Below are 15,305 nucleotides of genomic sequence, written 5' to 3'. Positions count from 1 at the left end.
AACGTGGCCCATCGCCGGGTGGGGAACCGTCCCCTGAGAACCCCAGCCCCCTGTGCCACGGGGGCAAAGCAGGGGGCGACGAGCTTCCTCCGCATCCGTTCCAGGTTAAGTGCACTTTAGACCCATTCTGTCAAAATATTCAAGTTGTCACATTTTAATGGATTCCATGTAAGAAATAGGCCACCCCTCCATAGCTTGCCGCTCCCCCCCGCCCCAGGTCCATCCCAACTGCGGGCTCTGGTTACAATGGAAATCTACTTCATTGGAAACTTCTCAGAACAGAGCTTGGGGGCGGGGACCGTCTTATCGGGAACCTTTCTGTTTGGGGTTATGATAAGAGGTGACATTGGGAGGCCGATAAGGCTGATCCCCAAGGACCTGGGCTGTATATAAGCAGCAGCTCCCGTGGACTGCGGTACACTTTCCACCCATCTACCCTTCTCCGGAGATCGGGACCGACGCGAACCATGAAGTGGCTGCTGCTGCTCAGCTTGGTGGCACTCTCTGAGTGTACCATCATCAAGTGAGTCCGGGGCCACGCTGCCCGAGGAACAGCCATCTCCTCCTGCTGTCCTCCTCCCCGCCTCACGATTTCCTTCCTCCCCTCTCCCCCCATCCGATTCCACTCTGTTCCACTGGCTCCAGTCTCCCTTCTTGTCTCTCTCTCTCTCTCTCTCTCTCTGCCTTCTTGGGTACGCAGCCCCGCCGACGTGGGGCTCCAGCCTGGCCACGGCTGGGTGCCAGGCGACTTGGGGCAACCGCTTAACCTCTTTGCCTTAGCGTGCCAAAACGAGAAGCGTCTCTCACCCCCCCGCCTCGGCCTCTCTTCTTCGTCCTCTCCCGGGCTGGCCTTCTGAGGCTTCCGCGGCACCGCATGGGCCGACTCCTCGCCCGATTCCTCTTCCTCCTGCCAACCCCCCCCCCCCTTTGCCACTGCTCTGCCACAGGGTTCCCCTCACCAAGAAGAAGACCTTGAGGGAGAACCTGATCGAGCACGGCCTCCTGGATGACTTCCTGAAGAAGTACAGCTTCAACCCAGCCAACAAGTACTTCCACGATGAGTCCGCCACCTTGATAGCCGCCCAGCCCCTGGAAAACTACATGGATGTGAGTGCACGGGCCGGCAACCGGGCAGCTCGGAGGATGGGCCAGCGCTCCGGACCCCCAGGCAGTGGCCGCGCGGTCTGCGTCCGGGATCCCAGAGGCCCAGGGAGGGCAGGAAGTCACCGTCAGAGCTGTTGCCATTCATTCACTCTTTCCTCCGGTGTTTATGCATACGGAGCACCTCTTTACGTGTCAGGGACCGTGCTGGGCCCAGGGGCACAGCCCCTGCGCTCAAGGAGCTCACAGTCTTAGGAGGGACACACAGACGGTCCCCAGTGAGCCTCACAACCCCGGCTCAGTGACGGTCTCACACTGTGAGGGTGTGGCCGGGGCAAGCAGGGAAGGAACAACGGGGGGTTTCCAGGGGACAGGAGAGCGTCCCAGAGGGCTGACGGCGTGTGCCAGACCTTGGGACAGCGGGGGACAGAGCGCATGCGAGGAAAGGAGGCCGGTGTTCAGGGAGAGCAGAGAGCTAGAGAGAGAGGCACGATGGAGGACTGAGGGGTCGGTGAGCGTAGCCAAATCAGAGTCTGTCTTCTCAACCGCCACTCAGTTGTCTTCACCGGGAGGGTCGACACGATCGGACTGGAGTTTCAGGAAGATCACTCTGACTCTTCCATCTGGGACCCAATGGCAACACCCTGCCCCTTAGGAGATGTCGTGTCCCAGTGTACATGGCACTGGGCCACGGCTATGAAGCAAGCTTGCCGGTCGTTAAGAGCATAGCCTGGGAAATCTGCCAGACCTGGTGAAAGTTAGGCCGTAGGGCTGAGGGGCCGTGTGACCTTGGGCGAGTCATTTAAATTCTGAGTGAGCCTCAAGTGTCCTTGTCTGTAAAACAGAACCACTAATATCTACCATCGGGGGATTGCTGTAAGTAATTAATGCAATAATGTTCTTTGTTTGGTTTTGTCTGCTTTTTGGGAGGGAAGGGGGTTTGTTTTGGTTTTTGGTTTTTGTTTCTCGTGGGGTTTTGGAGTGCTTAGCACAGGGCCTGGCCTTTGGCAAGAGCTTGGTAAAATTAGCCCACCTATTCACGTAACAAATATTTATGAAGCACCTACTATGTGCCAGAGGCTCGGCGCAAGGAGCTAAGGAAACAATGGTGGATAAACAAAGAGCGTAGGTTCTAGAGGGAAAGGCAAGTAAGAGACAAGTATCTAAGATAATTTCAGGTAATGACTGGGGTCACAAAGAAGAACTAATCAGAGTAAGGGGAAGGAGAACCATGAGGGAAGGGCAAATTTAGATAAAGCGGTTAGGGAGGGCCTCCTGGCAGAGGTGACAGTCGACTGGAGCACCGAATGAGTGGTGAGAGGGAGCCAGCCGAGGAAAGATCTAGAATAAACATTTGCCCGGCATAAGAAATAGCAAGTGCAAAGGCCCTGGGAGGGGAATGAGCTTGACATCATCATCAAAGAACGGCAAGCCTCACGGGGCTGGAACAGAGCTGGGAAGGGAGAAGGCGCTGCCATTGAGAATAACAATCCTGACTCTGTGCTTTCTTGAACCTGCTACACACACCGAGATTTAGGAATCAGACGCCTCGAGGGGTGCCCCATCGTGAGGGGATTTATTTACCTCCCCGTCGGCAGTTTAATGACAAAGCAGTTGAGCCTAGACTCTGATGGGTGCCGTAAGTTTCTACCCCCGTCCAAGAACGTGCGAACGTTCTCTAGGACTACGAGACTAAGATATACCAGACAAGAGCTGAATGAAGAGGGGACAGCCGATAATCATCAGGTGTTCATGGTGCTTAGAAGAGAACAGTCAGAGGGTAACAGAGAAGCAATCAGGGAAGACTTCCAGGTGGAGGGGGAGGCCAGGCTGGGCCTTGAAGGATGGATGCATTGGACAGGGAGAGAAAGGCCGGGAGAACGGTGAAGGGAAAGGTGGGAGGTGGGCTGAAGAGCCCACCCCGACATAGTCCCCGGGGAGGCCAGGCTGGGGGGCGGTCACTGAGCTGTGCTGTCCCACCCTGGCAGATGGAGTACTTCGGCACCATCGGCATCGGCACCCCCCCTCAGCAGTTCACCGTCATCTTCGACACCGGCTCCTCCAACCTGTGGGTGCCTTCTGTCTACTGCAAGAGTCCTGCCTGCAGTGAGTGCCTGGCCCTGCCCTGCCCGGGTTCTCGGGGACCAACCGACCTGGAGCCCTGAACACCCAGGGGCTTCCACTAGGGTTGAAGCCTGGGGGGAGTCACTCAGGGATTCACTCGGCAGGCATTTCCTGAGCAGCTACTAGGCGCCAAGCCCTGGACTCGGGGGCCCAGGGAGAATGGCGTGAATCACATGCGGTCCCTGCCCTCACGGAGCCCGGTCCACCGGCAGAAAGGATTTGAAAGGGCTCGGCACCACGGACAGCCATGAGCCTGCTCTGTTCGGTGTTAGCCTGGGCGACCTTGGGAAGACCGTTAGGTCTGCTGGGGACCTGCCCTCAGTGACAGGGCCCCTACTGGCCCAACCAGACACAAGTGGAACCTGGGTATGCTTAGGCTCCGAAACCTGGGGTGAGGGTTACATTTCTCCTGCAAAGCCCCACCCAGAACCAAGGCACCCCCTGCCCCCAAGGAACACGCTCTCAGCCCGTGACTCTCACTCAGCGTTTCGAACTTGACATCGTGACTTCTTGCCCCGGCAGCCAACCACAAGCGCTTCAACCCTCAGGAGTCCTCCACCTACCAGGCCACCAACAACCCAGTCTCCATCGCCTATGGCACCGGCAGCATGACAGGCATCCTGGGATACGACACCGTCCAGGTGAGCACCTGCCAGCCGGCCGCCTCACCCTGCCCAGCCTGGAGCCATCTTCCGAGGACCCTGGGGACCACGGTGCACCCCCTCCCCCAGAGCCAGCTTATTCAAGCGACGGGGGGGCTCGGTGATCACAAAAGTAACCTGAGATGGGATGCAGGGGGGGGAAAGTGGCAGAGATGTCACAGACATTTCGGGGGGGGGGGGTAGTAGCGGGTAAGGGAGTGGATTCCCAGAGCCACAGGCCAACCTCAAGCACCCCCAAGTTGAATGGCGGGTAGGGGCCAAGAGCGGAAGGCACAAAGGCTCAGTTCTCTTTCAGCACCTCCTTCCCCTCCTCACCCCCCACTTGCAGCCCCCCCGAGTCACGAGAGCTTCACAAGCACCCCACCCCACCCCAGCCCCTGCAGGTGCAGCAGGGGTCAGGGGCTGTGACTTGTCTGGGGTCTCCTTTGCATCCAATCATCAGAAGCTAGAGCATGCATGCGTGCGTGCGCGCACACACACACACACACACACACACGGTGGCCATCTGCTCTGCAGCAAATTCTCACTCCACAGACTGTGGCCATCTGGAGATCAGTCGCAATGGTTACTTCCACAGGAATAACAAGCCTTCCCGGGGACAGCCCTCCTCCCTTCCTTCCCGCCTGCCACCCCGGAAGCCAAGTCCTACTCGAAATGAACCAGGGACCCTCTGGGCCCAGGGCTGGTGCCCACAGTGCCCAGCCAACCCGCGCTGACCGCAAACATCGTGGTTTCCCCCGATCCAGGTCGGAGGCGTCTCAGACACCAACCAGATCTTCGGCCTGAGTGAGACTGAGCCCGGCTCCTTCCTGTACTACGCTCCCTTCGATGGCATCCTGGGCCTGGCCTACCCCCAGATCTCCGCCTCCGGGGCCACACCCGTCTTTGACAACATGTGGAATGAGGGGCTTGTTTCTCAGGATCTCTTCTCAGTCTACCTGAGTGGGTAAGTTGGGCAGGGGCGGGGGGGGGGGGGGGGGGTCACAGCCACCTGGCCCCACAGGGGGCTGTCCAAGGCTGGAAAATAGGGCTTGTGTCTTCAACAAGGGAACTTTTAAATGATGAAAGCAAGTTTCCTCTGTTAGTTAAGCAAATCTAGGTTCCGGTTGTGGCTATGAGTTAATTCCAAGAATGAATACAGAATACGCCAAGGGTTGGTTCGATTGAGCAGAGGTTTATGCAAGAATATCAGAGAGTGTCATCAATTTTCCTGAGACACTCGGCTTTCTTGTGACACATCCTTCTCTTTCGAAGCGATTGGTCGTGGTCGATGTTTTTCTTGAGCTGTTAACTGTCCCCCTATAACCTCCCTGCGTTGCATTGCACGGTCAGAGGTTTGCAGGGAGCTGGGGTGGGGTCAGGTGAGTGGGGACCATTATATCTGGGGCCAGTTCTTTCGTGGTTAATTTCTTGCAGTCACCCACCTTCGCTTCCCTATCTAACCCGAAACTGCAGAGATTTAGAAAGAGAATGTCCCGGTCACAAGGACCCCTGCAATTTACAACAGGAGGAACCGTTCATCTGTTTTTCCTCTGGGACCCTTAATATTCAAGTCGGCTCTTAAACACAGCCTGCTTTTGTGGGTGCTACCCATAAGAGAGGTCAGGGTTTCTCAATCACAGCACTATGGACATTTTAGACCCTATAACTCCTTCTGTTGGGGCTCTCCTGGGCATTGTAAGATGTTTAGTGGCTTCCCTGGCCTCTATCTACTAGCTCTCAGTGGCACCCCCTTACGGCCACTGGATCATGACAATCAAAGCATCCCAGACATGAGCAAATTAGAAACCGCCCCTGTCTGACAACCTGTGAACTACACTGTCAAATCCTTACGAGCAGACACGCATCTGCTTCTTTTCTTTTCTTTTCTTTTTTTTAATTTTTTAAGCTTATTTATTTATTTTGGGAGCAAGACAGCGCGAGTGGCAGAGAGAGAGAGGGAGAGACAGACCCCCAAGCAGGCCCCGCACTGCCGGCACAGAGCCCAATGCGGGGCTCGATCTCACAGACCGTGAGGTCATGACCTGAGCCGAAAAACCGAGAGTCTGGACGCTTAACCGACTGAGCCGCCCAGGCGCCCCTGCATGCACGACAGTGAGGGCGAATATGCGGCAGAAACCACACGCGTTGGAACCAGAAAGACCTGGGCTCCGATCTTGGTCTCGGTTCGGTCACTAGCTGGCTGTGTGGCCTCGGGCAAGTTGCCTCACTTCTTTGAGCCTCGGTTTCCTCACTGTGAAGCGGAAGTAACAGTAGCAACCACTCAGGGGCCTTGGTGTAAGGATCCCAGCGCCTGGGACTGGCAAGAGCTCAATCGCGGGGGTGGCTCTTAGGACACACACAGCAGATGTTCAGGTCAATGAATGAATGGATAAATCGCTATTCCCCCCCCCCCCCCCAGCAATGACCAGAGTGGCAGCGTGGTGATGTTCGGTGGCATTGATTCTTCTTACTACACTGGAAATCTGAACTGGATCCCTGTTTCTGTCGAGGGTTATTGGCAGATCTCCGTGGACAGGTGAGAACACTGGATGGCACAACATCCTGGCAGGGGCCCTGGATCTCCATTGCATATAGATTCCTAGTTAACGGAGCTTTCTAGAATCCCCCTGGAACAGCCAAACAGCCAGCCCAGGGAGATGTACCCCAGCGGGAGAAAGCAGAAGCTGGCCAAGCCAGAGAGATCCCAAGAAAGACACCTCACTGGAGGAGGCAAGCTATTGGGGACCCTCCCCACCCGCCTCAAGATGTTCTGCAAGGGTGACACAGCCACTTTCCTTCCCGTCGAACAGACAGGACAATCTATCAGCATCCTTGTCCACACACCCCAGCACTGAGGAGACCCTGAACTGGCACTCACTCCTCCCACCCTAGGGCGAGGGGGCTCATTCCAGGGCATTCATTCCCCCCCCCCGCCCCCTTTGGAGCCCGCCCCTCCCCCAAGCAGCCTCATTCCCCAGCTGTTTGTCACCCCGCTGGCCTCTTAGGGTGACCACCCACACAGGTTTGCCCAAGAATGAGCAGTTCCCTGGGATGCCAGACTTGCAGTACTAAAACCGGGACTGTCCTGGGCAAACGGGCACGTAGGGTTACCTTGCACCTGCCGCAGCCATGGCTAAAAGTCCCTCACTTCCTCTACCTCCTGCCCCTGCTCCGTATGTCTGTCACTCCCTGCCTGTGATGTCCTCCTCTCGCTCTGTACCTCCCTAGCAACCGCTGGGTGTCCGCTTCCCTGAGAAGCCCTCCCTGATTGCTCGGCACCACCCCCTTCGCCCGCTGGATCATGCTTCTGTTCCCCTGCCACGTGTCCTGCTCCTCCTCCACCGTGAGCTCCCCGCAGCCTGGAACCGTGTGGCTGTCTGGTTTTGCCTCCCCCACGCCTAGCACAGAGCAGGCACTCGGTCAATATTTGTTGAGTAACTGAATGCACGATGGAGAAGCTGGAATTTTATGTGTTGGCCTGTGGAGGGAAGGAGGGGACCCTCTGGGGCCACCTGGCTCCTCCTTGGGGAGATCTACCCCCTGGGGACTCAGGGGACCCTTCCTTGTATCTCATCCATGTGTAGCATCACCATGAACGGACAGTCCATCGCTTGTAACGGGGGCTGCCAGGCCATCGTGGACACAGGCACCTCTCTGCTGACCGGCCCAAGCAACGCCATTGCCAACATCCAGAGCGACATTGGAGCCAGCCAGAACTCATACGGCCAGGTGAGTCCGGCCCTGACTGCCCTGTTCTGGACCCAAGTGGCGGGTCTGTCCGCCACGCAGAAGAAACCCAAGTCCTCCTAACCCTCAACTCTTTCCAGATGGGGATCAGCTGCTCAGCCATCAGCAACCTGCCGGACATCGTCTTCACCATCAACGGCAATGAGTACCCACTGCCTCCCAGTGCCTACATCCTGCAGGTAAGGGGGCTCTGGGCCAGCCGCCTAGGTGTGCCTGCAGGGAATGCGGCCAGCTACCACACCGCACCCCACACCCCGCCCCCGGCTTTTGCACAAGGGAAAGGGCGCTTCCACAAGAGGAAGCTGAAGGCTGCTCTGGACAGCCTCCAGAGAAAATAGGATACATTGTAAACAGCTGCATGCATGAAACTGTGGGTGCAGCGCCCCTCCCCCAACAGGGCAAAAGTGAGGCAAAGGCCAGTGGCAGGAAGAGAGGGTTTCTAGCCGCACACCTGAGTCCAAGCTGGGTGCCAATTACTGGCTCGCGGAGTCTGAGCAAGCGGCAGCCGCTCCCGGCCTCAGTTTCCTGGTCTGAAAACTAGAGACGCCAGCTTCCCCCATCCTCCGAGGGCGGTGAGGGTGATCAGGTCAGAGCGACCACATCAAAGGCGTGAAAAGGGTTGAGCAAATGGAAATCGCACCTTCCGCAGGGCGGGGGCTTGTGAAGTAACAAATCTTTTCTTGGTAGATTAGGAGCCACGGGGGGGGGGGGGGGGGTAGTTTTGCCCAGTGACTCGAGGCTATTCTGCAAGAAGTGCTGAGGTCCGGGGGGCGGTCCCCCAGGCATGCTGATTCATTAGTAGGGGGCGGGGCCTAAACAGTGGGGTTTTCCTAAGCCCCCCAGGTGATTCTAGCGCGCAGCCAAGGTTGTGGCCCCGTGCCCCAGTACATGAAAAGGACTAACAGCCGATCCCCTTTGCCACTGGAGGGGGTCAGAATAATGAGAAAAGGCTGTGTCACCCCAGCTTCCAAAATCCTTCACGGCGGCTGAGTTTTCCCCAAACCCCTCAGCCCCGATGCTGATGTCAGGGTCTGTACAGCTGCCAGAAACACTGGATAATGTCTAGTAATCCCTGGAAACCACTAGTAGAATGAGCAGTTTATACAGGCCGACCCCCGGCCGAGAAGAGCCACGTCCCCGGACGCCAGCCAGGACGCCGCTCCTTGCGCGTGCCTTGCGGCGGCTCGCGCTGCCTGCGGCTTAGTCCCCAGTGCCTTGTCACTGCCGAGCCTGTGTCCCATCTCCAGCTTCCTTCTCTTCTTCTCCAGAGCCAGCAGGGCTGTATCAGCGGCCTCCAGGGCATGAACCTCCCCACCGCCTCCGGAGAGCTCTGGATCCTGGGTGACGTCTTCATCCGCCAGTACTTTGCCGTCTTCGACAGGGCAAACAACCAGGTCGGCCTGGCCCCCGTGGCCTAAGCCTGCGTCTTTCCCGCCACGTCCCCAGGAAGATCCCGCCTTAGTTGTCCACTCTAGATGTATATAATTCTCCTGATTGTTCTTCCTATGGGATCGTGGAGGCGGAATCTTGGCCCTGTTCCCTATCATACCAATAACGTAGAATAAAAACCCAACCTCCTGAAACACGCTCCGTGCAGTCTCTTCTCTTCGTATTTCTCGCCGCACCATCGGGGTTAGAACGCCAGGCCAGGGGGACAAGATGACCACATCCGCTTGGACTGCACCAAGCAGTGACAGTGGTTCACACCCCATAATCGAGTCAGGAAGATGAACAGCCCTCCGCGGGTTTGGCTGGGAGCGTCGTGTAAAGACAGGCACCAGAAATGTCAGGCCTGTTGCCTCCTCGTGGAACAGGGCACCACGGTTCTTGGTGAGGGAGTCAACTTCTTTCTCCCAAAGGCAGTAAGAGATAGTGAGAAAAAGAAAGAGATCGAGGGCAGGTAGCTTTCCACTGACATTCCTAAGCAGGCCAGGCCAGGCAAGGGTCGGAGGGGTGACCAAAGCTGACACCCCCAAATCTACTGGGCTGCTCTCTGTTGGTCAGCTGCTTGATCCAGACCAATGCCTGAAAACCCCTCGAGCCTCTCACTCTGGGTACAGATCACTGAACGGGTCCATTTTCCCATCAATGAGTTAAACTTATTTTTTATTTATTTTTTTAATGCTTATTTATTTTTGAAAGACGGAGAGGCAGAGCGTGAGTAGGGGAGGGGCAGAGTGACAGAGAGAGGGAGACGCAGAATCCGAAGGAGACTCCAGGCTCCGAGCTGTCAGCACAGAGCCCGACGCGGGGCTCAAACTCATGGACCGTGGGATCATGACCTGAACCGAACGAAGCCGGACGCTTAACCGACTGAGTCACCCAGGCGCCCCGCCCTGTCAGTCATTTAAAGAGGACGGTGTTGGGGCGCCTGGGTGGCGCAGTCGGTTAAGCGTCCGACTTCAGCCAGGTCACCATCTCGCGGTCCGGGAGTTCGAGCCCCGCGTCGGGCTCTGGGCTGATGGCTCGGAGCCTGGAGCCTGTTTCTGATTCTGTGTCTCCCTCTCTCTCTGCCCCTCCCCCGTTCATGCTCTGTCTCTCTCTGTCCCAAAAATAAATAAACGTTGAAAAAAAAAAATTAAAAAAAAAAAAAATAAAGAGGACGGTGTTCCAGGCCCCTGAGCAGAGGGTGTGAGAAGGAAGTGAGCAGGCTCATTAGCAGATATCGCCCTAGCCATGAAAACAGGAAATCCTTAGAGCATTTCTGCCCATGGGTTTGGAAGCACAATGTCCAATGAGGAACAAAGTTACAAAAGAAGCAGGCAACACCTAGCTTTCTAGGTCATGCTTCCTGGAGGTGCCCAAGACATGTTTCCCAAAGGCTTGGCGAAGTGCTCCCGCAAAGTGATCTCTTTCACCTGGACTCAGCTCAGTGTGATGCCGCTTCCTCCCGGGTTCCTCTCTCGCTGGGGAACCCACTGCAGACCCCAGCTTCTCAGCTGCACCGTGGGAAAAACCCCCACAGCCGGGGGGGGGGGGGCGCTGGATTCCAGGCTGAGGGCCGACACTAGGCCTCCCTGCGGAGAGGGAGTGACTTTGGGGTGCGCAGGACAACATGGCTTTGGAAACTCTCTTGTTGCCATCCTCCCCCGATTTGTCATTTGTCACCCATGCAAATCTAAGATGTGGGGCTCTAGGATGTCCCGGTCTCCCTACTGTCACTAATACCCTCCCTACCCCATCTTCCACAGCCGAAAGATCTTTTTGAAACATAAATCTGATCACATCACTCCCTTGCTCAAAGCCTTCTTTTTTTTTTTTTAATGTTTATTTTTGAGAGACAGAGAGAGAGCACGCTTGCCAGCGGGGTAGGGGCAGAGAGAGAGGGACAGAGGATCCGAGGCACATTCCACACTGACAGCAGCGAGCCCAAAATGTGGGGCTTGAACTCACGAACCTCGAGATCACGACCTGAGCCAAATCGGACGCTCTGTCAACTGAGCCCCCCAGGCACCCCCATGAAGACCTTTAATTAATGCCTTGGAATTGCACAGTTGAATAAGACAATAAGCCCTCCAACCGTCGCATGCTCTGGTCCCTAGCTACCTTCCCTGCCTCACTTTGACCCCTCTCACCCTGAGCTCCTGCCACCCTGGCCCTTTGCCACCTCCACAGATGCCCAAACTTCTTCCCTACCTCCAGACCTCTGCACACCCCGTCCCTTTTACCTGGCTTGCTGCTCCTTTTCTCCTGCCCTGCTAACACCAAGCGTCCTGCAGACCTCAGCTTAAATAGCGCTTCCCTGCGAAGCCCTCCCTGACTACCGTCGCTCGGCTCGGAGCCTGGCTCTCCCATCCGTGAGGGCATTCAGCACAACCCGCCATCGTGCATTTATGGGACAGCTTGTTTTCGATCCACTGGGGCAGGGACGGCTGAAGCCTCAGCGTCAGGAGCAGGGCCCGGCACACTGTAGGTGCTCAATAAATATGTGTTGACTGAGCAATGAATTCAAGATGACTTTTTGGAAGGAAACAACAAGGAAGTGGATCTGACTTCACCGAGGGCACGCGTAAGACCCAGATGGGTCCGCTCCCACCCCCACCAGCATTCTGTTCCAGTCGTTCGCGGTCCCGAGACAAACAGGTGGACTTCTTGGGTTTCTGGGGAGGAATTTCACACTGTCCTGTCTCCTCTGCTGTGTTTCCGTTTCTGGCATTTCCGGAGCACCTCCCACGAGCCAGGCGGTGTGCTCGGCTCTGGGGATGCAGGCCCGGCTTCCTGGACCCTTCCCACTCTGCTCCCGGCCCCCGGCAGCTGCAGCCCAGCCCCTCCCTCCCAGCCCCTCTTCCGTTTCCTCACCCTGGGATTCCTGGATCCCGACAGAATCTAAAAAGGCTCCCCTTTAAACAGACCATTTGGACTGAGAAACCCTGAGCTGACGTATCTGATCTGAGTCTTCCCATTTCGCCCCACGAGATAAGACGGATTCACATTCCTTTTGTACAGTCTCGGGCTTCTTCGTCTTTCCTCCCCACTCCCCGCAGGCCTTGGGGGTCTGAGCGCAGCTCCCCCTTCACGCTTGTCCAGGGCTGTATTTTCATCTCCTAGGTCTCTGCTCCACTGGTCTGTGGAACCCACAGCGTCGCCGGACGCACTCTGCTGGTTAAGGACGGAAACTGGTACAGCCCCCAAGGAACGCCATTTGGCAATATCTATCCAAGTTAGAAATGCGTATACCTTCTGGCCCAGTAACGTCACTTCTGGGAATTTCTCTTAAAGATACACTTGCACACGTGCAAAATGATGTAAGTACAAGGTTATTCTTCGTAGCATCTTTTGTAAGAGCAAGAGTTGAAACGACCCAAATGTCCACCCGGTGGGGGGCTGGTTTTAAACAACTCGGTGTGCGGGCCGCCAAGGTTTACAATGAGCATGCTCTCCTAGGTGCTGGGAAAGATCTTGAGAAGAGATGGTTAGGTGAAAACACACATGCAAAGGTGACAACAGGCCTGTGTTATGCTGCCTTTGGATTACAAAGGAAGAAACTAAGATTTCCTTGCACGTACATACCTACCGGACCTGAGAAAGGACACCCAGAATCAGAAACCAGAAAAGGAAGAAGAGGGGGAGGCGGGTAGAAGGGGGATGGGGGAGATGTCTCACTGAATACAGTTTTACGTGTTTGTATTTCTAATGATGTGAACGCACTGCACACTAAAATTCAGGGAAGGTACTCTTAAATCTGAGTTTATCCTAATTCGAAGCCTACTGTGGTTTGTTCTCAAGGCTGTTCATCTAAAAACCTCCAAACCCACAGGGCACCTGGGTGGCTCAGTCGGTGAAGCATCCGACTTCGGCTCAGGTCATGATCTCAGGGTTCGTGGGTTCGAGCCCCGTGTCAGGCTCTGTGCTGACAGCTCGGAGCCTGGAGCCTGCTTTGGATTCTCTCCCTCTCAAAAATAAATAAACTAAAGCAAAACAAAACCTCCAAACCCAGGTCTTTTGAACAGGGTCTCCTAATGTGGCCCTTTGGGAACTTCCCAGGTCCAGGGAAACTGACACCGCAGACCAGGCTTCCAGCATCCTCTACTGCTCCTCAGACCCCTCCTGAGGACGGAGTCCCAGGTACGGGACACTGCAGGGCTCTTGGGGAGACACCCAAGAACAACCCCCCACCCCCGCCCCTGCATGTTGGAGTCAGGGAATTCAGACCAGCTGCTGAGAATTCAGACCGGCTCATCCCATTCATTAAAAGCAGCTCTCACCCATCTGGGGTCCTGAAGGCAGCCATCCAGCCTGCTGGAGCCAGCCAGCCCTGGACAGGGGCCCATGCATCCTGGGGCTTATTTCGGGCAGAACACAGTCTTACCAAGTTGGATTCCACTGGGGCCTCCCAACATGTCACATCAGCACTGCTTGAAGGAGGACAGCCCTGGGCCCCCCAGGGGTCCTGGGAAGGGACGGTGCTGACCACAGTGTGAGGTAATGGCAGTCCCGGCCAGCCGGGAGGCCCTCTGCAGACAATCCCCTACTTCTTCTCCAAGCGCCTGCTTGTGCCCGGGAGACCGTACAAAGGAGGCAGGCTCCATCCTTGGCCCTGGCCAGTCGGACATGCTGGAGAGCCAACAGCCTGGGAGCAAGAGGGGGACAAGAGAGGCACGAGGATGCCTTCGTCCACAGGAGGACAGTTCCGAGGCCTGTGCTACACGGTCTCCCAGAGGGCCTGCGGAAGGGCTAGGTACCAGATGCCCATAGCCGCGACCCACTCTGTAATGCACTGCGATTGGTTTTCTTCCGGTCTCTGTCTCACCGCCCCCTCCCCTTGCCGTGCTCCCCGGGATCACTCCCCAGGTCAGTGACTCTCCCCCAGATATTTATCTCTAAGTCTGCTCTTGGGGGAACCCAAACCACAACAGGGTAATCACAGCGCCCTACCATATACTGTCTCTAAAACTACAATGGAAGAATCCAACCAAGTGTGATGTGAAGGGACAAAACCCAGACTGGGAGTCAGAGAAACGGGGCTCTCCTCCCAGCTCAGACCTCATACTCTTGCACAACCTTAGGACACTTCTCCGGGCCTCTGTGGTCCCAGCTGTGAATGGGGAGCGGGGGTCCAGGCACACTTTATTGAATAACCATGAGAAACTTGGCACTGACTTCTAGCCATTACCGATAGCCGGGTTGTTCGAGAAGGGGCAGTGTGGAGGCAGCCAGCCTTCGACACTTTCATCCTGAAATTAGATCCTGGGGGGCGGGGGCGGGGGTGCTTCGTAAAGTGGGTGGGCCGCACCAAGTCACAAGTGCAAACCACAGAGGCCTGAGCCTGCCATTGTCACAGCTCCGAGCTGCGGGAGTGTTACGATTCCCCATTAGACAGACCCAGGAGCCGGACCTAAGGTCCCTGGGCGAGTCACAGCCGAGCAGGGCATCCCAGACCTCACTCCTCACCACACGCCTATGTCTTACTGGATAAAACGGTCTCTAAATCCTTTGCGTCTCTGAGTCTCGGGTTTCCACGCTCCCAGCTAGAAATTCGCGATTCCTGCCACCACACTGGGATTAGGACCTCACTGATACACTCATGTCTAGGTGGGTACCCCAGACGGACGCTCCCCCCCGCCCCGCCCCGGGAAGTGTGCTGGGCAGCAGGTCAGAGGGCAGCTGGGGGTGGGGGTGAGGGCTGGGCAAATGTGATGGGGGCTGCAGAATAAACAGGTTTCAGTGGTGGCAAGCTGCTGACTGGGTCCTCTCCATCTGTCGCACACACTGGGCTGCACCCGCCCAAATCCTCCCCTTCGGGACTGAAGATTTATTCTCCTAGCTGCGGGCTGCCGGGAAGGTTGTTGGCTAACAGCTCTCGGCCATCAGCCCTCCCCGGGCTGAAGGGAGCTGCCTGGCCAAGGTCGCGCCCCTTTCCTGGGTCAACACGGGGGTCACAAAGCCCTGGCCCTGGGCCCCAATTCAGGACAACTCTGAAGTGCCATCCTAGCCTCAGAGGGGGTTGGCTGAGGCCTCGGGGCTTCCCCCTCCTGGCTGCCCTCCCTGCCTCCCACCCCTCAGGTGCCATTGCTGAGAGGGTGCCCTAGGGAAACCAACCCTGCTCCTGTTTAATTCCAGAGGCTCCCACCCAGGGAAACCAACCTACGAAGGCTCCTCCTCCGTCCGTCTTTTCCCTTTCCAGTATAGGAGCCCTCCCAGCATCGAAGTCAGCAGGTGCTTATACGAGACCCCCCCCTGCCCCGGTTC

At 56.6% G+C, this 15,305-nt stretch overlaps 1 protein-coding gene across 1 annotated transcript; it reads left to right on the top strand.

The window, feature by feature from the left end:
- The first annotated feature begins 340 nt into the window (after positions 1 to 340).
- LOC106977909 (pepsin A) lies at positions 341 to 9,197 on the top strand. Its single transcript, XM_027045624.2, has 9 exons — positions 341 to 523; positions 948 to 1,107; positions 3,090 to 3,207; positions 3,748 to 3,866; positions 4,634 to 4,833; positions 6,289 to 6,405; positions 7,454 to 7,598; positions 7,697 to 7,795; positions 8,885 to 9,197. Exons 1-9 carry the CDS (start codon positions 468 to 470, stop codon positions 9,032 to 9,034), a joined length of 1,164 nt encoding a protein of 387 aa, XP_026901425.2. The 5' UTR covers positions 341 to 467; the 3' UTR covers positions 9,035 to 9,197.
- Positions 9,198 to 15,305: the final 6,108 nt, after the last annotated feature.

Source organism: Acinonyx jubatus, chromosome D1 (assembly GCF_027475565.1).
Source record: "Acinonyx jubatus isolate Ajub_Pintada_27869175 chromosome D1, VMU_Ajub_asm_v1.0, whole genome shotgun sequence".
NCBI lineage: Eukaryota > Metazoa > Chordata > Mammalia > Carnivora > Felidae > Acinonyx > Acinonyx jubatus.
Note: the sequence above shows the minus strand (reverse complement) of the source record. Positions and strands in the feature narration are given on the sequence as shown.